Source organism: Capricornis sumatraensis, chromosome 8, assembly GCF_032405125.1.
Source record: "Capricornis sumatraensis isolate serow.1 chromosome 8, serow.2, whole genome shotgun sequence".
In the NCBI taxonomy this organism is placed as follows: Eukaryota; Metazoa; Chordata; class Mammalia; order Artiodactyla; family Bovidae; genus Capricornis; species Capricornis sumatraensis.
The window spans coordinates 92,949,160-92,971,290 of record NC_091076.1 but is presented as its reverse complement, the minus strand read 5'-3'; the positions used below and the strand labels follow the sequence as shown (position 1 = coordinate 92,971,290).

General features: G+C 44.8%; 3 protein-coding genes across 3 annotated transcripts; 2 read left to right on the top strand and 1 right to left on the bottom strand.

The window, feature by feature from the left end:
• Nucleotides 1–555: 555 nt before the first annotated feature.
• BECN1 (beclin 1) lies at nt 556–11,782 on the top strand. Its single transcript, XM_068976471.1, has 12 exons — nt 556–671; nt 946–1,074; nt 3,245–3,312; nt 4,381–4,439; nt 5,065–5,155; nt 5,260–5,396; nt 5,557–5,751; nt 6,809–6,955; nt 8,264–8,413; nt 9,276–9,336; nt 9,783–9,925; nt 10,659–11,782. Exons 2-12 carry the CDS (start codon nt 948–950, stop codon nt 10,825–10,827), a joined length of 1,347 nt encoding a protein of 448 aa, XP_068832572.1. The 5' UTR covers nt 556–671; nt 946–947; the 3' UTR covers nt 10,828–11,782.
• Nucleotides 11,783–12,040: 258 nt separating this feature from the next.
• On the bottom strand, nt 12,041–19,998 carry CNTD1 (cyclin N-terminal domain containing 1). The gene is made up of 7 exons (XM_068977481.1): nt 19,830–19,998; nt 16,664–16,739; nt 15,902–16,070; nt 14,291–14,453; nt 13,533–13,677; nt 12,794–12,890; nt 12,041–12,235 (listed from the first exon to the last, which is right to left on the bottom strand). Exons 1-7 carry the CDS (start codon nt 19,996–19,998, stop codon nt 12,041–12,043), a joined length of 1,014 nt encoding a protein of 337 aa, XP_068833582.1.
• Nucleotides 19,999–20,365: 367 nt separating this feature from the next.
• COA3 (cytochrome c oxidase assembly factor 3) lies at nt 20,366–21,400 on the top strand. The gene is made up of 2 exons (XM_068978837.1): nt 20,366–20,584; nt 20,915–21,400. The coding sequence occupies exons 1-2, from the start codon at nt 20,371–20,373 to the stop codon at nt 21,019–21,021; spliced, it is 321 nt and encodes a 106-aa protein (XP_068834938.1). The 5' UTR covers nt 20,366–20,370; the 3' UTR covers nt 21,022–21,400.
• The last annotated feature ends 731 nt before the right edge of the window (nt 21,401–22,131 follow it).

Genomic DNA, 22,131 nt, shown 5'->3' with positions numbered 1-22,131 from the left:
TTTAACTTTATTCTCTTCCATGGATACTCCTGCACCAACACAAAAATGTTTTAGTTTCATAACTTTATATTCCAATATCTAAAGTGTTGGACTTTCCCTTATCATAACTGAAACTTTATACAATGAAACACAATAAGGTTTTCCCCCTCACTTGCCCTTCCAAGTGTCTACCTCTTTGTCAGCGTTTCAAAAAAAATGCCCAGTTCTCCCAATGAGAAATTTTAAAAATTGATACCGCAGTGAATAACGAAAGTGGCTCCGCTAAGAAGTGACAAATCTGAAGAAAAGTCACTGAGTTAGAAAATGGTGGCGTGTCCAGGGGTTGTTTGTTTATTCGCTAAGTTGTATCTGACTCTTTCGCGACTCGCTCCCAACGTGGTCGGGCCACTTCCGCTCGCAACGCCAGCCCCCAGGCCGACGCCTGCCGCCTTTCCCAGCTCAGCCTCTAGAGGTCGCAGCCAGGCGAAAGCGGGTCGACCATGACTGACGCCCTGAGGCGCGGCAGTCATCGTGACGTCAAGTCCGGTCCCGGCGGAAGTCCTCCCCCGGCGGACCGGGAAGTAGCTGAAGGCTGGGCGATGGCAGTCTTGGAAGTCCCACTCGCAGACAGACCCGAAGCCGCGGTACCCCCGCGGTAGACCGGATCAGGGTGGCGGGCTCCGGGTCCCGAGGTGAAAAGCGTTGGGGGCTGAACGGCTACTTTCGAAGGGGACCTGGGAACCCCGACGGCCCCTCTTGCAGACCCTCCCTGACTTTGGGCAGTAAACTGCCTTTGCCGGGTCAGCCCCGGAAGCAGGTCCGCCTGGTATCCTACCGTTCCTACAGGGAAAGGTGCAGGCGGGGATTTTTACCCCTTCACCACAACAGCAAGTCAGGTGGTAGCTCCGAACCCGGGGTTCAAGGGCGCCTGTTCTTCCTAACGTCGTCTCCTTTCCACCGCCGCAGGGATGGAGGGGTCTAAGACATCCAGCAGCACCATGCAGGTGAGCTTCGTGTGTCAGCGCTGCAGCCAGCCTCTGAAACTGGACACGAGCTTCAAGATCCTGGACCGTGTCACCATCCAGGAGCTCACAGGTCAGCGAGGCCCTTGGAAAGAGGGTGATCAAGATCGTTCAAAGTGGGCAGCTTTGGAGATGAAGGTCTTAAGGACTATACATAGCCTGCCACAAACAAACCTTGTGAGCCTCGGAAGTTGCTTCATCTTTCTGGTTCCTTGTTTTCTTATCGAGAACATAAAAGAGTTCTGACACTATGTGCTTCTGAGAGCTTTCTATAACAAGGAAAGGTCCTTAGTTTTCTGCTCCCGCTGTTTCAGAGTAAAGGATTGTATGTATATAAAAATAAACAGCAATTGTGGGGGACTTGCCATATACCAAGTGCATTACATGCGTTACTTTAACCTCTATGGAGTAGTTCAGTTTTACTCCCCTATGCGTAGGAGTAGTAAAAATTTATCATTTCATCCATGAGGAGTTGAAGCTCAGTCAGGTTAAATGATTTACCCAGAAGCCAATAGTTGATAAGTAGAGGAAAATAGAGGAATAGAGTCCCAAATTCTCAAGAAGTGAGATGAAGCTAGGAAAAAGGAAAAGACTGAATAAACAGTGAAAATAAGCTCATGGGCCTAGAGTCACTCTGCTTGAATTTAAATTCTGGCTATCATTTACTAGCAGAATGACTTTTTGCAAGTTACTTCACCCAATTTTTAGTTTCCCCAAATTTTTTTATTTCCTTTATCTGTAAAATGTAAAACAACCTCAAGGTAGTTTTAAAAATCAAATATGACAGAGACCATAAATACTTCAGAATATGCCAGGGAAAAGTACTCAGCAAATATTAACAATTATTATCAATACCTGATTTCTCTTTTCTGAGGGGAATTAACTGTTTAATATGGGAAATTTTTAATATGGAAAATTTCAAACATACAATCAAGAGAATAGCATAGTGAACTCCCTTGTGTCCATCATTCAGCTTCAACAATTAGCTACATTCAGTCATTCTTGTTTCCTCTATACCTACATTCACCTCCCATATCCACTCAGGTATTTTGCTCTTTACCTCTTTTTTTTTAAAGGTAAATTTTCATACATTGACAATTTTTAATTGTCAAGATTTTTTTTTTTTTTTGGCCTGCACCCCATGGCATGTGGGATCTTAGATCCCCAGCCACGGGTGGAATCTCTGCCCCCTGTAGTGGAAACTCAGAGTCTTAACTACTGGATCCCCAGGGAGGTCCCTAATTGTCAAGATTTATATATTACATTGGAGAAGGCAATGGCACCCCACTCCAGTACTCTTGCTTGGAAAATCCCATGGACAGGGGAGCCTGGTGGGCTGCAATCCATGGGGTCGCTAAGAGCCCAACATGATTGAACGACTTCACTTTCACTTTTCACTTTCATGCATTGGAGAAGGAAATGGCAACCCACTCCAGTGTTCTTGCCTGGAGAATCCCAGGGATGGGGGAGCCTGGTGGGCTGCCGTCTATGGGGTCGCACAGAGTCGGACACGACTGAAGCGACTTAGCAGCAGCAGCAGCAGCATATATTACATATCTTAGCTTTTTGGGGGGCCCATGATGCACAGCTTGTGGGATATGGGATCCTGGTTCCCCAACCAGGGATTGAACGTGGGCCCTCGGCAGTGAGAGTATGGAGTCCTCACCACTGAACTGGCCAGTGAATTACCCTTAGCTGTATGTTTTTGACAAATGTATACACTCATGTAACTTAGATCTCCATTGCTATGTAGCGAGCTTTCATCTTCCTGGATCTTAGTTCCAGAAAAGGAAGTTTCATCTTCCTTTCATGTTCCTTCCCACTTATTCTGGGGGAAAGAGGATGTTAACTTTTGTTATGAAAAAACATCCAAGTTTATAATAAACCTCTGTATACTCATCACCAAGCTTCAACGATTATACACGCACATTTAACCATGTTTTACCTACAGCCCCAAATGATTCTGAAGCAAATCCCAAACATATAAACACCATTAATATTTTATTAAGTATTTTTTGAGAGGTAAGATGTCTCTTTAAAGACCTAATCATACCATTATACTGGAAAAACTTTGATAATTCCTTAATCTGATTTAATGGGTGTAAGAAGAAGAAAACAGATCCTTTTTTTTTGTAAATTATACTCTGAGAAAAAGGTGGAGGATAGTTTGATTCTTATCCTTTCATAAATGCTCCTGCTCTGAGAAGACTTTCTGAAAGATTCAATGTTTCCCTTGCTCTTAGCTCCATTACTTGCCACAGCCCAGCTGAAACCAGGAGAGACCCAGGAGGAAGAGGCTAACTCAGGAGAGGTATGAAAGCACTGGAATGCAAAGTGGGTTTCTGCAGGGTCCTTGATGCTCCTGGAGCCCCCGGATATGTGGAATCTCTGGTTAACAAGAGACATTCTGCATAATTAGGCCACTGTGGATCACTGAAGACACAGAAGTTCACCTGTGGTCACAGGGTTGCTGAATGAGGCATCCATTCAAAACAGTGAAGAGAGACTCTGCTTTATTTGGAGTGGAATTATAAGCTATTTTAGGTGGGAGGTGGGATGATGACCTGTGTGTCCAAGTCTTAACCTGGTTCACACCTGTTGCCGTAGTTCATTAGTAATATCCACTCCTCTCTGGTCTTAAAAGTATCTAGGTTTAGAGATAGAACTGTGTGATTACACTAGGTAGAAAGGGTTACCAGTGTCTGCGAACATGTCATTTTTTTTGAACTGTATTGAGTGATGATTTTCATTGTCAAAGATAAGAGTTTGGTCACATACAAATTATATCAAAGTATGGAAAACAAAGAATCTACTTTGTTTTATGCCATGGCAGACTTCATTGCAATCTGCTCTGGCTTTTCCCTTGTGCCATGATTTAGGGCAGGAGTCTCCAGCCTCCAGGATCTAATGCCTGATCATCTGAGGTGGAACTGATGTAAAAACACTAAAAATAAAGTGAGCAATAAACATAATGTGCTTGAACTACCCCTCCCCCTGCCCTGGTCTATGGAAAAATTGTCTTCCATGAAACTGGTCCCTGGTGCCAAAAAGGTTGGGGACCCCTGAAGGGCATTCTCTCCCCTACCCTGACTGGTAAGTGTTGAGAAAATGCAAATATAACAGAGTATAACATAGTTAGGAAATGCTGTTTCCCACAAAAAAAAATCAAATGGGACTTGGGGTTTATTTGTACCAGGGGTCCTTTCTTAGTGCGTATATCCAAGGATTGGCTAGAAAACACCCATTTCTTAAGTCTCTTGTTTCTCAGGTCTTGTGTTTATCAATCGTAGGTAAAGCCAAATAGTTCTGAGGCCATTGGGAAAATAGACTCCACCTCAAAAGCTGCTAGAATTCTGATGACTTCTTATTTCCTTCCCAGGAGCCATTTATTGAAACTCGCCAGGATGGTGTCTCTCGCAGATTCATCCCCCCAGCCAGGTGCCTACTACTCCTCAGCCCCCTGTTCCTTGCCAAAGGCCAGTAGAATTTTAATTGAACCCAGAATTGCGATGGAGATGAATCATCACCTAGCCTTTCACTCTTCTAGAAAAGACACTGTCCCTTACACCTGGCCCATCACCTTCCAGTATTGATTTTTTCCTGTAGCCATTCACACAGTGGGAAGGAACAGTAGCTCTCATGATGAAGAATTAAGAAAAGTTGAGAGTGTGATTAACTAATGGAAGAGATGAGCTCTTGAAAAGTTTTAAGATAACAAATGTTAGATGTTCAGGTTCTTAGTTATTGATGCATGTAAGAAATGGTCTCTCCTGATTCTCTTTCCTTTTCTACTATAGACACACACATAGCCATTTTTGATGCTCCCTCTCCCTCCTTAGTCCTCCAGTCCATCCAGCACTTCGTGCTGAGTGCCCCTGTGGGAGACCAGCATGGCCTTCCCTTGGGAGAGAGGTATCCTTGGGAGGTCAGTCGGGCTAGGAGTGGGTATGCGCCTTGAGGCCCCTCAGCTGGTGCTTGAGAGTCTCTGCCACCAGCACTGCATATAGGTGGAGGAGGCCTCTCTGCTCCCTCATGTGGCCCATGGGCGGGGGGCTGTCTGCAGGATGATGTCCACAGAAAGTGCCAACAGCTTCACTCTGATTGGGGAGGCATCCGATGGCGGCACCATGGAGAACCTCAGCCGAAGACTAAAGGCAAGTCTGCCTCATGCCAGTGTCTTGCAGTGGGCTGGCTGGTAGGGGGGTCTTCAGGCAGGTGACATGAGGCAGGCCCTACGCTGACTCTCCTCTTCTTCCAGGTCACTGGGGACCTTTTTGACATCATGTCAGGCCAGACAGATGTGGATCACCCCCTGTGTGAGGAATGCACAGACACTCTCTTAGACCAGCTGGACACTCAGCTCAACGTCACTGAAAATGAATGTCAGAACTACAAGTGAGTGCCTCCAGAGCCTGCTCCTAGGAACAAGGCTCTGAGTCTTGGGGTACTCACTGCTCTGGGGCTGTACAGCCCTCACCCAAGAGCTGTGCTTCATGCAGGGAAATGGAATAACAGGTTCCCTCCCATAAGCATTCCCTGCCTGTGTTCTTGGCAGACACTGTTTGGAGATCTTAGAGCAAATGAATGAAGATGACAGCGAACAGCTTGGGTTAGAGCTAAAGGAGCTGGCATTAGAGGAGGAGAAGCTGATCCAAGAGCTGGAAGATGTGGAAAAGAACCGGAAGATAGTGGCAGAAAATCTCGAGAAGGTCCAGGCTGAGGCTGAGAGGTTGGATCAGGAGGAAGCTCAGTGAGTGATCACCCTGTTCTTGCATCTTCCTGCCTCAAGGCTCCGGGAGAGGAAACGGCTCTCAGCTGAATGTGTCTGATTAGTTTGTAAACAGCAGTCGACATTCAGCAGCATGTCTGCTCTAGACCCTGCATTTCCAGGCCCTGTTTCTCGATGTTGGTTGGGAGGCTTATGTAGGAAGAGTCAGCATGATTAAGTGACAAAAGCATTGGTTTTGTCCAGTGCTTTTGGAGAGCTGAGAACCAGGCCTCTAGTGACAGCTCTGTCCGGTAGGGAACATTTGGATGAGTCAGGCACTGAATCCCGCATCCTCCTCAGGAAGGATAAGTGTGTTGGCCTACATGTATTCTCTTCCAGCTCAAAAATTTCACTGGTGCTCTTTTTAAAAAATATTAATTTATTTGGCTGCGCTAGGTCTTAGTTGCAGCTCATGGGATCCTTGATCTTTGTTGTGGTATGTGGGATCTAGTTCCCTGACCAGGGATTGAACCTGGGCCCTCTACATTGGGAGCTTGGAGTCTTAGCCACTGGACCTCCAGGGAAGTCCTTCATTGGTATTCTTGACCTGAGAGAACCCTCTGTCTAGTGGAGGAGACTGAAGGTGGGGGAGTGGAGGACTGAGAAAAAGTTAAATTTTTCATGGGGTAGTGTAACAAGTTCCATTAGAAATGATGTACACTAACCATTTAAAGGACAATAGGCATGTAGAAGTGAAGTGATAGAATATCAGACCATTTCAGGGGAGAAACCACCACTGACTAACTCACCTTGTTTCTGGAAAAGACCAGAAGTCCAAGAAGTATCTGGTCCTGGTTTGGGAGCATCCTGTCTTCCTCCTCTTTTTTGCATATGAGCAGCTGGAATTTGGGACATTTCTGTCCCTCCCAGGCAAAACATCTAGGGCAACTATGCTCCTTTGAGTGAGATCTATGCCAGTGTACAAGGTGCTGCAACTAGAAGTGACCATAATCACTAGAAGTCTTTGAGAGGAGCGATGGGAGAGAAATTTTAGCCCCCAAAACTAACAGCCTTTAATGACCACCTTATCTATTCACAGGTATCAAAGGGAATACAGTGAATTTAAAAGACAACAGCTAGAACTGGATGATGAGCTGAAGAGTGTAGAAAATCAGATGCGTTATGCCCAGATGCAGCTGGACAAGCTGAAGAAAACCAACGTCTTTAATGCAACCTTCCACATTTGGTAAGAAGGGCTGGAGGGTGAGGCGCATCTGGGAAGCACTGAATATCTGAATGTTAGCTGTTGACCACTAAGCCAGGGTGCCCACTTCCCATGAAATAGGAGTCCATGTCATTTTCACCCCATCTAGGCTTCTTCCGTTTCTTGAGTTGGGATAGCCACAATCAGGGGATTGAGATTCTAGAGCTTGGTGACTTCCATTCTTTCAAGGAGAGGGAAAGATCGGAGCCCTCCAGCCTCAAGAAAATCTGAGCCCCTGCTTGGTGCTGATTTCTCATCCCCCTCTCCAGGCGTCATTTGTTTACTCATTTATTTGACATTTTGTCCATTTCAGCTGGTATCTGTTGAGTATCTGCTATGTGGTGGACACTGTGCTCAGCACTGGGTGGGCAGCAGCATGCAGTATTCATTCTGCCTCCTGGTTGCTGCAGTCTTGTTGTGGAGGGGGAGATGGCTGGGTAACAGGCACTTGCACCTCAGCGTGGTCCTGGTGAGCCCAGGGTGCTGTGGGGACACAAGGGCACTTCACCCGATTTGAGGAGGCTGCATGAACGTTTCCCCCAGTGGAGGTGGATGTTTAAGCTGAGACGTGGAGTCTAAGTCTGCAGAGGAGGAGGGTTGTTCTCAGCAGAGAGAACATCCTGTGCAAAGAGGCAGAGGAAAGTGGAAGTGGTAATCTCCCACTGAACCTTCTGGACTGAAAGGAGCTTATTGTGACCGGAGATGGAGTATAAAGCAGAGAAGGACAGGGTATGAAACTGGAGCGCTACCAATTCCTTAAGGATCTTATAAGCCTCGTTAAGGGATTTGGACTTTATCCAAAAGGCAGTGGGAGCCACTGAAGTGCTTTGGGCAGAAAAGTGACATAAGTACAGTTGTATTTGTAAATGATGGCTTTACCTGTAATGTGAGAAATGACTTGGGGGAAGAGGGCAAGGTTGTTGGTTAGGAAATCTGTCAGGAGGATTCTAAACACTTAAAAAGAGAGCCATGGTATTGAGTCTGAAGAGAAGTGGACAGATTCAAGAGGTTTAGGAGGCAGAACCAGCAGAGCTTGGTGGTTTTGGGGAAAAGGGAGCTGAGAGAGAGCATTCAGGGATGACACCCAGGTTTCTACTTTGATGTCTGAGCAGCAGGGAGAAAGATGATGACTCACGCTTTAGGCATGTATTTAAAGTACCAGGTAGAGGTTGGATATATGAATATGAAGATAAGGAGAGAGATTTATGCCAGGTTTTAGGTGAGAACAGAAAATATCAGAATTTGCCAAGTTTTAAGTTCTCTGTATTTTTCCCTGCCCTTCTTCTGTAGGCATAGTGGACAGTTTGGTACAATCAATAACTTCAGACTGGGTCGGCTGCCCAGTGTTCCTGTGGAATGGAATGAGATTAATGCTGCTTGGGGCCAGACAGTGTTGCTGCTCCACGCCCTGGCCAATAAGATGGGTCTGAAATTTCAGAGGTAAAAAAGGTGGTCCTTTCTTGAGTGTGGTGTGTCTTCGATATAATCTGTGTATCCTACCTGTTACTTCTGTTGACTACGCAAGAGCCCTTGCTCCCAGCAAGCAGGGAGTATTCTGTCTATGGAGACTGTGTGCTTCTGGTTTTCTCCTCACCACAGGCCTTTTCCACTGATTGAGCAGTCCGTGAACTGCATGACCATAGCAGTGGTCCCCAACTTCCTGTCTCCAGAACCTAAAAAATCTCCAGATTTCTGTTTCTAAATCTAAACCAGAACATACATTCATCCATAAAAGACCCTCAGATAATTATAGTTTTTTTATTTTCTTTTTTAAAATACTTATTTGTGTTTATTTATTTATTTGACTGCACCAGGTCTTAATTGCAGCCTGTGGGATTTAGTTTCTTGACCAGGGGTTCAACCCGGTCCCCCTGCATTGGGAGCCTGGTGTCTTAGCCACTGGACCACCAGGGAAATCCCAAACAAAACTTTTTAAACATGGAGCCCCCATGGGGAGGTGAGACAGAAGTGGAAATAATAAAAGAGGTCCTTGGGTAGCTTGGGCTTCCCTGGTGGCTCGGACAGTGAAGAATCTGCCTGCAATGCAGGAGACCCGAGTTCAGTCTCTGGGTCGGGAAGATCCCCTGGAGAAGGAAGTGGAAGCCCACTCCAATATTCTTGGCCTGGAGAATCCCAGGGACAGAAGAGCCTGTTGGGTCCCAGTCCATGGAGTTGCAAAGAGTTGGACACAACTGAGTGACTAATACTTTCAGCTGAAGACCAAAAATCACTGGGTTATAACACCCTAGTAATCACTTTAGGTAGAGTCCTGTATTCATCTCTGTCTGCATCTCCATTTTAGGTATCGACTTGTTCCCTATGGAAACCATTCATATCTGGAGTCTCTGACAGACAAATCTAAGGTACTCTAGGAAGTTCCATTTTTCACCTACAGTACAGAATTCTTGTACCTCCTAACAAAATAGTTTACTTTCAATAATAGCATAATTTCGTTTCTTAGACTGAGATATCTTATGATGAGCCAGTGTCTTGTTCAGTGGCTTGTCTATTTCAGGATTAGCTCTTTGGGGTTTGTTGAGAAAATTATACTTTTACAGTTTGTTGAGAAGGGATATGGGTGGATCCAAGGAGAAAGTGTGTGCCAGGATGAGAAAGGCATCACCGTGCAGTAGATGTTTAATACATTTCAGTGATGGTGAAACAGTTCTGGGTGCATGGTATTTGCCCAAGGTTACTGTTGCTAGTGGAATCCAGACAGAACCAGTCAGAGAGATGGATTGGATTGGGAGCAGCCTGTTGTAGCCAGTGTTTGGGCCACATGTACAGCCAATTCTCTCTTCTCGGGCAGGAGCTGCCATTGTACTGTTCAGGGGGGCTGCGGTTTTTCTGGGACAACAAGTTTGACCATGCAATGGTGGCTTTCCTGGACTGTGTGCAGCAGTTCAAAGAAGAAGTTGAGAAAGGCGAGACACGTTTTTGCCTTCCTTACAGGTCAGTATTCCCCAGTGCTCAATGAACCTAAAGTAGGACCAGAGTGAGCAGAATGGAAGGGACAGGAAGAATGGAACCAAAACTAGTACACATGGTGGGAAAGCTGAAAACGGGAGTAAAATCCCATGACACTGATGGGCAGGATGGATCCAACACTGTAAGCAAGACAGTGTGACCACCTGATCCCTGGAGAAAATGCTGACTTCGATGGTGTGGGGGATTTTCTTGGTGCAAAGCTCAAGCCTGCTCTCCAGTTTCAGGGAGGTTTTTCCTTATGCCTTTGGAAAGATACAGGAATGCTTCCTTTGATCAAATTTTGTAGGAGCCCAGAGATAGATGGGCACCTTACTTAAGAGAGTAAGGCTGAGCTGCTTCCATCACCGCAAAACAAAGCGTTTCTTTTCTTCTGCCTGCCTCCCCTCCCCACGAGGGAGGGATGCCTAGGAAAACAGTGCAGAGTGCTGCCGCCCTCGCTTACCCTCTGCTCCAGGCTTCTCATCCCTTTGGGTGTGTGTCCTGTCTCTGTACTCCGCAATGACAATGCGGCTCTTGTGACAAGCCTTCTTGGTTTTGGGCTTTCAAGCAAATCCAAAATACACTACCGTTGCTCGCCAAGAGTTCTTTAATAGATAGAATGACGTGAATGGTCCCATGATCAAGTCACTGCCCATTTGCCTTAACTGACTTAACATGGATCTCAGTTACTAATGAGTTCTGCTGTGTTCACCTGCAGGATGGATGTGGAGAAAGGCAAAATTGAAGACACAGGAGGCAGTGGTGGCTCCTATTCCATCAAAACTCAGTTTAACTCGGAGGAACAGTGGACAAAAGCTCTCAAGTTCATGCTAACGAATCTTAAGTGGGGTCTTGCTTGGGTATCCTCACAGTTTTACAACAAATGACTTTCTTTTTTTCTTTGTTTGTTTGCCTTAAAGGCTTTCAATTTTGTTTTGTTTGTAGAAAAAGAAAGTGTTAAATTCGGGTACTATTAAACAGCCTATGTTTACAATACCAAAAAAGAAAAAAATCTATAAAAGCCACTTTATTTTAAAATATCATATAACAGATAGTTTCCAGAACTACAACATGCCATGTATAGCATCTGGTCTTTGTCACAGTTTTGACTCTTAACCCCATGCCTTCCTTTCCCTTTGTCCCCTCGAAACAAATAATTTAAGTTTGCTTTTTTTTTTAACTGAGTTGAATTGAGATTGATGTGTTTTCACTGGAGTTTGTCTCTCTCGACTTCCTGCACTTAGAACATGAACTAGAAGCTTTTGTCTCCACTGAGAGGACAAGAAGTGTGAGATGCACAGTTGGATAACATGAGAAAATGACACAAGCTTTGGTCACTGTGTGATGTGATCAGAAGCTTGAAATTTAACACTTCTTACTTGGTTCTAGTACTGAATGCTTGCTCTGCTCTGTGTTAAGAGATATGAAATGGTGTTTGATACTCTTTGAGACCTTGGTGGAGAGATTTAATTATTTGTAATAAAAGATCAACTGCAGTCTGATAACTGCCCAGAGGTGCACTGTTGGGTTTTTCTTTAACTAAAATAGAGTACTTTGTATTCTGGGAGAATTGAGTTCAAGTGCAGGTATGTGTAAAGTCTGTTGAAATATGTGTAGAGGTGGGTGTTAGTTTTTTAAAAAGACTCTAATGGAAAAAATAGACAGCTGTAGAGAAAGCCCTATTTGTGTAGCTCTCCGTAACAGAACAGAGATGTTAAACTAATTTTAAGGGGAAATAAAGTCAACATCCTTGATGTTCAGTCAGGGTCACCCATATGGTCTTAGTATTTGAGCCCCTGGTTAATACTAATTTCCATGTCTGAGGTTCTGTCTTAATAAAATGAATAAAGAAAAGCCATAAATATCTTGTTAAACAAAAATAAACTAATTTCACTGATCCTCTATCTTCTCCCAGCTCTTTGACATTTTCAGCGTGATATGACAAAAGGGACATGGTTATTCATCTTAATTCTTTCTCTGACGTAGAAAAATAAGTGTGAAGTTGGATTACAAAAGACAACTCAGAAGATGCTTGGAACTTTTGTACCCTGAGTATGAAAGTAAACAGAGGGAGGGATGGGTGCAGTGACAGAAGGCTGTTTATATTTGGCAGATTCCGCCTGCCTCATGTGTTGGAGGAAGCGCAGCCCTTGGAGGTCGGGCCACCAGGTGGGGAGGAACAGGCTGCTGTTGACCTGGAGTGCTGGCTCCCACACTGTGAGTTAGGATTGCATAAGAGAACTCAGCAATGCTCTCCAAGGCAATGCCAGTGATGCTCTGCAAATGCCCCATGACCTTCAGAAATAGAGACAGATTTCTTATTACTACATAAGCACATGTTAGTGCACAAATAGTCACATTGCTGGGGCTTTTCTCTCAAGCCAAATGTAAATTTTTTCATTTCTGTGAACTTACACAGAGAATTCAGATCCCAGTGTTTGCCAGTGGCCACATTACACTAGGAAACCTTTGCCCTGATAGTGTTAGCACGGAAAGTTTCTGCTAGACATTTCCCTCTGCTGAGAAAAGTTTTGTGAAATATGAGAGGGATATGTGAGTCTTGACATTTTCTGTTTGGGAGGATACACTTAATGGACTTTAACATGGTAGTGGATTATCATAATGGGAAACGAACAAGCTGAAATTGAGCCTCCATTTCCAATTTCACAAGGAGGAACGTGGAGAACATTTTTCAGTCCTATCCTAGTTTTCTCTCCCAAGTCCTGCTTATTCATCCTAATCCTAGGGCTTGGCAGTTACCTTTTATAGCTTGTCTGTTTTCCCTTAACTAATGGGAGAATGCTTTCTATTAAATGAATTCTGACCATGCTGGTCCTGCTCAGTGGTGCATACCTGGCTCCAGCACTCATGGTTTTGGATGAAAGCACTTGCTGCAATGATTCCTACTGCCAACAGCATGAAGTCTTCCTTCACTGAAACAAACTTTTCCCTGAGTGATTAAAACCACATTAATTTTGGAGCTAGAGTGACACTGGATCTTCCAAATCCTAGGGCTACAGGACTTCAACTCTGAGTTGTTTATGTTGATCATGGGAAATTTTATACATGGAAAGAAATGGTCAAGTAATAGCTAAATTGATTCCCTCTTCCAACTTCCCCCAACTCAACTGAGATAAAAACATGAGCCTTCTGGCTGAATGGTTTATGGACCTTTAGTTGTTCCATCTGTCTCCCTACCAAATGTAACTGTGAGGCTTTTTATCAGCCTGATTTTACAGTAATCAAACACTTTGTCCAAGTTGCAACCCTGTGACTGGCTTTTTTTCCTAGGTGACTATAAAAGCAGTTCAGTAATCTGAAATTATAAGCAGCTATAAAAGAAGAATTAGGAATGAAAGTATGTTAATTACTTGAAGTCATTTAAATTTAAAGTAAAAGCCTCTAGGGTTTTGCTGATTGGACTCAGTCATCCATCCAAACAACATATTGGATGTAGATTAGAACAAGGTAACCTGTGCAGGTTATCTGTGGCCTAGGTGCCTTGCTAGGTAAATTCCATTTCCCAAGTTCTCGTGGTATGTTACTGACTCCCTATTTCTGGAAGGAGCCTACAGTAAAGCAGTTGTCTTACCCTTGCAGCTGACTGGGTGTGGAGTTCTCAATGGAAGCCCTCAGCAGGCTTTCATATACAGGTTCATGCAGAAGATAGACTAGGTCAAGTAGAATCAGGCAGGTTGCATGCAGCTGGGTGGCTGGGACCAAACAGCCATTGTATCCTGGATGGAGTACACGCATGGTGAAGAGCGTTGTGTGTGTCTGATCATAATCACAGTTGTCATGCGAAACAAAGCTGTGGAGCTGCTAGTGCGCTTCCCGGTTGCTAAGTTCTGTAAGAAACCTCTAGCTGGAGGTCGATTTTAAAGGACAAAGGGAGGAGTAGAGAAACCTTCATCTACGAGATATATATATAATTGGAACCTATTTGCTTGTTCCCCTCTTATCTCATGCCTCTATAAAATCAACTCTTTGATCTTACAATAAGAGAGTGGCTAATGAGTCCAAATAGAATCCAGGTGCGGAGACTGGTGTTTCTTTCCCTGACAAGTACTAGAGGAAACTACTGAAAACTGTTGTTCCTCACTGGCAGGTTCTGCCCACTGCCCCCAAACCCTTAAGCACATTCCATTTTTTATCTTTTTTTTTGGGGGGGGGCCACCCTGAGGCATGCAAGATCTTACTTCCCTGACCAGGGATCTAACCTGTGCCCCCTGCACAGGGGAAGCGTGGTCTTAAGCACTGGACCACCAGGGATGTCCCCTTAGGAACTTCTATGGAAGTTCTGCCTTCTTATGGAAGACTCCAACTCACATGCCCAACACAGTTAAGTACCTAAAACCTCCAGGAGCATCTCCACATATGCCAGGGGAGTAGGCAGATTGATTTGGAAGTTCAGGGACTTCAAAACATCAAGTTCTGATTCCAGCAGTTCTTCTTTAGTGTGAAGATACCCTAGAGTCCGGAGGAAATTCAGGACTGTAATGTTGCTGATTATCTGAATAAACAAAACCAAAAGATAGTGAAAGGGAGAGCGGGTTGTCAGAATAGAGGTCATACATCTTGGCATAGTAAACAAAGCCCTTCACAATCCAGTCCTTGCCTTTATCTCAGCTTCTTCCTGGTAATTCCCTCTTATACTCTACACTTACACAGAAATACTTGCATTCCCAAACCCACACGCTCTCATGGTGTCTACACGTTTCCCATGTCTGCATCTCCTCTGCCTGGCCCCCCGCACACACCTCCCTTAACTGCTCTCCTTACCTATTTCCCCTCTCCCCTTAGGATCCACCCATCACCCCACCCTCCCCTTCAAGAAGTCACTATTGGTTAAAGTGATAAACCAAAAATCTTACAGCTAACATCATTTGTAATGGTGAGAAATTGAATGCTTTCTCCCTAAGAAATGTCTGCGCTCACCATTTGTATTCAACTGAAACTAGAGCATACAAGCAGTGAAACATTCCTGGATAACAATTAAAAGAATAATGCATTACTGTAAGTTAATAGCAGAAAATAATTATTAAAATTTTTAAATTAATCTCAAAGAGAGGCAGAACTGAGAAACACCTCTAGATGGGAGTGGAGATAGTGCTTAACAACAGGTGGAATATACTGAATGTTCTGTTGTTTGTTTAAAAGAAAAGTAATTTTCTCTAAATACACTTCCTCGTCTCTCCAAGGCTGATTAGGTACATTCACAGCCCTCTGTATTCACACTAATCAGAACACTTTCCCATATTTGTTTGTGTGTCTTCTCCCATTAGATAATAAATTCCTTGAGAGTACAGACAATATTTTTACTCTTGTAGCTATGGCACCATAGAAGACAGTAAATATTTGTTGAATAAATGATACTTTATTATACAAGCATCACATAGTGATATGGAAACATTTTGTCCTTTATAAATGCAATAGTTTTTTTGCCTTTAATACTACTAGGTAGGTTAGCAATTCAGGCACCTTAAGTAAACTGTCCTTGAGTCCAAGGGGAGGAAAGGTGACCTGTATGAATGATGGCCTCTGTCCAGCAATTATACTTTGGGAACAGAACTTCAGGTTAATAACTGCACTGTGTGACTGTGTGTGTGTGTGTAGGTCTGTGTGACTGTGTGTATGTGTGTGTATATGTAGGAAGCCTATGTGACTCTGTGTGTGTGTGTAGGAGGTCTGTGTGACCGTGTGTGTGTAGGAGGTCTATGTGACTGTGTGTGTGTGTAGGAGGTCTGTGTGACCATGTGTGTGTGTAGGAGGTCTATGTGACTCTGTGTGTGTGTGTGTGTGTGTGTGTGTAGGAGGTCTGCTTAGGAAGCATGATTATACTCTGGAATTTCCACATGAGTAGTATCACCTAGACCTAGGAGTGGGTTTCTCAAAGCCATCTTTGGATGAGCTGGTTTCCCTCTAACACTTAGGTGCCGACGAGCCACCCTAGCTCCTTACTTTATAGTGGAAGGAAAGTTTGCTTGCCAGCTGAACACATGACACAAGACGCAGGATAAACTTGTTGAAAAGCTGCTCTTTCAGAGCCCTCCAATTCTGAGGCTCTGTCTTCCCTCTCAGCTGAATTGTAGCTTGCCTGCAGATGTTCTCTGCCTGCTTAACCATAAACCTGTAAAGAAGGGAAAGAGGAGAGGAATCAATCCACACTCACTGAGACTAAATGGAGTTTGTGCTTCAAACTATGCTACATCTTATCCTCTCTAGTATCCAATTGCTGGCTAAAAAAATTTACATTTGCGGACTTTCCTGGTGGCACAGTGGATAAGAATCCACCTGCCAATGCAGGGAATGTAGGTTCGATCCCTGATCCAGGAAGATTCTACAAGCCATGAAGCAACTTAGCCCGTGAGCTGCAACTACTGAAGCCCATGGGCCTAGAGTCTGTGCCCCGCAACAAGAGAAGCCACCTCAGTGAGAAGTCCTTGCACCACAATGAAGAGTAGCCCCAACTACAAAAACTACACAACTACACAACTACTGCCGCAACTACAAAAAGACTGCACAAAGCAACAAAGTTCCAGAATAGCCAAAAATAAATGTTTTTAAAAATACAGAACTTAAAAAAAAATTACATTTGCAAGTAAAAGAGGGTACAAACCTGGCTTCACAGTAAGAAGCAACTAGTATTTTTTTTTTAAGATATGAGTACATTAGCCATCCTGAGAGTTACCCCTCACAAAAGCCTTATGCTCAGGGCTTTACCTTTCAAGGATTTCTACAGCCTGGTAGCTCACGGATTTCTCCAGACACCATTGTTCAGACAGGAGAAAAACAAACTCTGCCAAAACAGGAAAGGAGAGCCTGATTCACAAGGTGCAACCAAAACGACTCTGGGAACTCTTGGCATTGTATAAACGCCATGATGGGGCTCAGGGAAGAGGGTCAGGAGGTGTGAAAGATGAGACTGAAACAATCCAAGTGGAGCCTGGTTCCCTTTGCTGCCAATGGGCAGATGAGAAGCATGAAAAGGAGGCTGACTGAGTGCAAAAACAAAGGCTTACTAAGTCCCCTCAGGGCCCCTTGAGCCTTCCTGTGGGTCTCAGCTGATGAAAGGCTTGGCCGGCTACACACAAACAAACCAGCTGGTCTAGTTGGCCTTTACGCCATGCTGGGAAACTCCGGCTTCAAGAGAGATTCTTGGATGGATAAAAACCCTAACTCCTATATTCTGTTTTCAGTGGAATGTTGACAGGAACAAAAAGGTCCCTCCTGGAGCTTCGATATTCTTTATAACACTGTTTGTTTAGTAACCACCCTCTGGAGAACTCCCATTGCTTTACAAACACAATTCACCTTACAGCTGGACACCACCTCTCCACCACCAGTTTGTTGGGTAAATCTTTGGTGGCTGAGCCTCCTCCAGGAGCAAGTTTGTTACTGTGAAGTGGCTTGTTTGGAAGAATCATCCCCTAATTCAGGGAACAAGGTCCAGCTTGGGTGGGGGCAAGTCATTGGGAAGGTGGGAAGGGTAAGATACCTTGGCAAGATTTTAGGCTGCCTGTGTTTCTCTTTGAAAGAACAGCCCCAGATAGAATTCTATTTACTTAGCAATATCATTAGAGGGTGGAAACAAGGATAAATGTTAGCTCTCAAAGGTACTGCAGAACTAGGAACTGTGAGCATTAATCAACGAAGAATTACAAATAGTTAAATTTCCATATATCTTCAGAGAAAATCTAACTTAAAGGAAAAAAATTATAAAATTTAGCACAAAATGTTTAACAACTGACTTGACACATAGATATATGTACAAAACCTCATCATGACAGAAGCTAAAGCTCTGCTAACAGTGTCCAATGAAGAGGATTATTAGTTTAAGCAATTAAGCAAAGTATCCTAGAACTCATAACTGTGTCATTAGCCAGTCCTTTTATTTGCTGGAGCCTAGATTTCATTTCTTTATTTTCATGGAGAGGGGTGTGTTTATAGTTTTATTTTTTATTTGAATTATTAACTATTAATATCCAGGCAATTGTTTCTATTAATATTTTCCATTTTAACTTGCCAAGAAAACAGTGTGGGTTAGGTGGAATGGATGAGGGTTACACCTCTCTCCTGCTGCTGGCTCCATCTCCTGTACTTATTATGCAAACATACTCAAATCTATTAACTAAAAGACCCTCCCCTTCCATTCTCTTAAACTAGGGCTCTATCTCTGTAGCCTCTATCACTGAAAACTCTGGAAAGCCTAGCTTATACCTGCTGCTACCACTTAATCACTCAGTCCCTCATATTCTGCAATTTGGCTTCTACTTTTTACAATTTGCTGAAATGAGTGTCTCAGGGGTCAGAAAATACATCCTAATTGTTAAATATCATGGTCCTTTTGCAATCCTCATCCCTGTTGTTCACATCTCTGAAGCATCTGAAACTGCTGACCATCATCCTTCATGAAACTCTCCTCTTGCTTCCAAGGGTCTCTTGGTTCTGCTCCTATCTCCCCAACCATTCCATTTATTTCCTTCATGACTCTTCTTCCCTCTCCACTTTCCTGAACACAAAATGTCTCCCAAGAAACTGTACTAGATTCCACTTCTAAGAACTCATCCTCTGCCAGTGTCAGCAGTATCACTATGGAGATAACTCCCAAACCCTTATCTTTACTTGACTTCTCTTCCAACTTAAATTTTTAAACAACCTGCCAGAAACCTTCCTCCAGATGTTCCACAAGCATCTGAAACTCAGTAGATCTCAAACCATAACTATTGTATTTCCCTAACAAGTCACGTTTCCTTTTTGTTTTTTCTTTTTCTGTATGTGTGTTTCTCTAAATGGCAGCACTGTATGTCTAGGCTCAACCCTTTGACATAGTCATCTTTCCCTTTTTCACTTCTTAAATTCATCCATTGCAGAGCCCTAGATTTTACCTCTGAAATGTTTTTAATCTATCCTGTCTTATCATTTCTTCTTATTACCTAAAATATAATGACTGACAAAGACTCCACTGGACAACCTACCCCTTATCTCTCTCTACTCTGATCCATCCTTTATATCACAGCCAAAATAATTTTTTCTAGGGCAAAGGTTGCAGTTATAGAACTCCCATATGAAAACAAAAACAACAACAACAAAAAGCCTTTAATGCCTTCTTGTTTTCCTATCATGTCACATATAAACTCCTCACTTTGGCATTCAAAATTCCCCGTGGAATGTCTCCAAACCACCTTTCTGGTCTGAATTTCAACTACTATTCCACATGCTCTGGCCAACCTGGATGACATGGTACCCACATTCACTCAAAGTGTCCCTATTCCATTGTTTGATTCATGTTATTCCATTTTAGTAGAAACATGGTCCTAGGAGTTCCCATGGTCTAGTGGTTAGGATTTGGCGCTTCCACTATTGAGGCCTGGGGTCAATCCCTGATTGGGGAACTCCCACAAGCTGCCCAGCACAGCCAGAAAAAAAAGAAACATCACCTTCACCAACCAAAATGTCATCCTTCAGGGTCTACCTTAAATACCATGATGCTTGGAGGACTCCTTAATTCATTCTACTCCCACCTCACTCCATCTTTCCTCTCAGTCTCCATAAAAGCTTGTTTTATGTGGTATGACACTTATCTAACCATACTTGTACCTAGTCATTTGCAGATTTGTCCTAATAGTCTCCAAAGATTATATACATGATTTAAAAGTTGGGACTAGACCTCTTTTTCATCTTTCTATCCTAGAAGGCAAGGAGAGTAAGTAGTCTACACACGTTAAATCAAGGGTGGGGGGCTGGTGAGTCTGGCTCATCACTGTACCGCCAACGCCTGACATATAGTAGGTACTAACGAAACTTGAAGGAATAACGCATAATGAATCTCAAGATCGGTGCCTCAAAGACAAATGCATAAGACCAGCCCCCCGGCCTGCATCCCCACCCACGATCCGGGTCTCCCTGAAGCTGCCCATCCGGCCCGCAGCCTCCTGCACGGCTTGCTCATTCTGCTGGGCCAAATGGAGCAGAGTGTCTTCGATGGTCTCTGTGGCAACAGCTCCAAACCGAAAGTCACTGAGAGAGGACAATCTTGGCCTCTCAGGTCGGTCCATCTTCAGAACCCTATTTGGGCACCCGGACGGCTCATAAGCCGACCCCTTTAACTTCTCTTCAGTCTTCTGCTACCCCCTGGATTCTTCGTCGCCTTCCGTGCGTTAGTCCTCGCCTCAAGTCTGAGGAAAACCCAATTCCTAACACAGCCTCGAGCCCTCCACAACCTTTTCACGCCCCAACGGCCGCGGGCCCTCAGCCAATCGGAAAGCACGGCCTATTCCCTCCTGCCCCGCCCTTTCCCTCGGGCCGCGAGCCGCACTCTTTGTGAACAGAAAGGCGGACTACAGCTCCCAGGGTTCCCTTCAGGGGCCGAGGACTGCTATTCCCAGCAAGCCCCGCGCCCCGGGAACGGCGAAGGGCAGGGCGGCAACATGGCGGCACCCGGAGCTGGAGACCCAGTCGAAGGCAAAAGCGGAAAGGCCCCTCTGGCTCAGCGCATCGACCCGACGCGGGAGAAGCTGACTCCTGCACAACTACAATTCATGCGTCAGGCGCAGCTCGCTCAGTGGCAGAAGACGCTGCCACAACGGCGGACCCGGAACATCGTGACTGGCCTGGGCATTGGGGCCCTGGTATTAGCAATTTGTATCCATCTGGACTACAGACTAGGGAAGACCGTATGGGGGGCAGGGGAAGGGCAGCAAAGGCGTCTAGGAGGGCAGTTCGGGGGGTGGTAGAAAGAACCGGAGCTATGAAAACCTTGGCTACTTCTAACGCCGAGCCAAGAATTTAAGTGTACTTTGTCATTTTAAAGGTGCTCTGTTAATATAATTTATTAATGATAACGGGGTCAGGGCTCAGAGGAGCAGAGGGCAGAAGGTGATTGGGGAGGATGAGATAAACAAAAGTGGTGGAGCAAATCTGAGCAAAGGGAATGTGCATATTCCCCGTGGTTTCCTGAACCCACCTCCCCAGATGGTTACACCTTCTACTCGGTGTCCCAGGAGCGTTTCCTGGATGAGCTGGAAGATGAGGCCAAAGCTGCTCGAGCCCGAGCTCTGGAAAGGGCATCAGGACACTGATCCAGATGGGCATGGTGCATCTCTAACCTGCTGGATTCCCTTCACATGATGGATGATGCTCCATGATCCTGTAGAAATTGAAGCCTGCGTTGCTGGCCTTCTTACTAACTTTGGACCATGATAGGGGTCTAAGTAGCCGCTTTGTGCATCTGGCCATTGTCAAGGGAACAACACCCACGTAATGTTGATTCTGTGTGCCCACTGACCCCTTTTCCTAGTTGTTTCCTTGTTTGAAGTATCCACCTTGGTTTTTCCCAAGCTTTGACTTCATGGTTTAATCCTCTTAAACTCCCCTGGGGGCTGGTTTGGAGGGTGGAGGACAAGAGGTGGGCTATTATGAGGGTGGGTGTGGCAGCTCTGTGCAGTGTTGGAGCCTAAAGTGGGAAAGATGGGGTCAGGTTGAAAATAATAAACGGAATCATTTCTCTCCAAGTCCCAATGAGTGTGTTGGGGCTGACACTTCATGTTGAAGCACTTCACAGGCAGCAGCTGCAGCAGTGATATTGCCCCAGGGAGCCATAAATGTTTAACTAGAATTACTTTTTTCCATGAGATCTTTCCACCTGATTTAAGGGAGAGATTGTGGTGGGTCACTGGGCTGTTTTGAGACTGAACCAGCTCTTGGGGGCAGGAAGCAGGTGGGGAGGAAGGTCACCCTTCTGTCCTCAACCCCACACTACGCTCAACTTTACTGCTTTTTCCCTTCTCCAGAGGTAAAGGAAGGATGGACAAGCAGCTTTCATTAACTTCCACTGGGGCCTGCTTCTGCAGGCCTAAGGTGGAGTCTGGGTGGAATCTTAGCTTGGTCGGGTGGATTACTGACCTTGCAGTTTCTTCATGAACTGATGGCAGGAAGCCCAAAGGCTGGGTTCCACCCCTGCCTCCCATTGTGAAAGGGGAATTCCTTCTAAATCCTCCCTTGCCTTACCCTACTACAAAGCTTTGACTGCTGGTTCTTCATTGCTACTCTAGTTGGGTTTTCTCTAGTTGCAGCAGGCAGGTGCTACTCTTCCCTGTGGTGCGTGGGCTTCTTATTGCAGTGGCTTCTCTCTGCACAGCACAAGCTCTAGGGCATGCAGGCTCAGTGGTTGTGGTACATGGGCTTAGTTG

Coding starts and splice junctions, on each gene's coding strand:
- COA3 (XM_068978837.1), top strand. CDS start 20,371: ATGGCGGCACCCGGAGCTGGAGACCCAGTCGAAGGCAAAAGCGGAAAG. Junction 20,585..20,914: donor GGCCCTGGTATTAGCAATTT/GTATCCATCTGG, acceptor CCACCTCCCCAG/ATGGTTACACCTTCTACTCG.
- BECN1 (XM_068976471.1), top strand. CDS start 948: ATGGAGGGGTCTAAGACATCCAGCAGCACCATGCAGGTGAGCTTCGTG. Junction 3,313..4,380: donor AAGAGGCTAACTCAGGAGAG/GTATGAAAGCAC, acceptor TTTCCTTCCCAG/GAGCCATTTATTGAAACTCG. Junction 9,337..9,782: donor CTCTGACAGACAAATCTAAG/GTACTCTAGGAA, acceptor CTTCTCGGGCAG/GAGCTGCCATTGTACTGTTC.
- CNTD1 (XM_068977481.1), bottom strand. CDS start 19,998: ATGGACCGACCTGAGAGGCCAAGATTGTCCTCTCTCAGTGACTTTCGG. Junction 16,071..16,663: donor GCTGTAGAAATCCTTGAAAG/GTAAAGCCCTGA, acceptor CCTTCTTTACAG/GTTTATGGTTAAGCAGGCAG. Junction 13,678..14,290: donor GATGCTCCTGGAGGTTTTAG/GTACTTAACTGT, acceptor TACTCCATCCAG/GATACAATGGCTGTTTGGTC.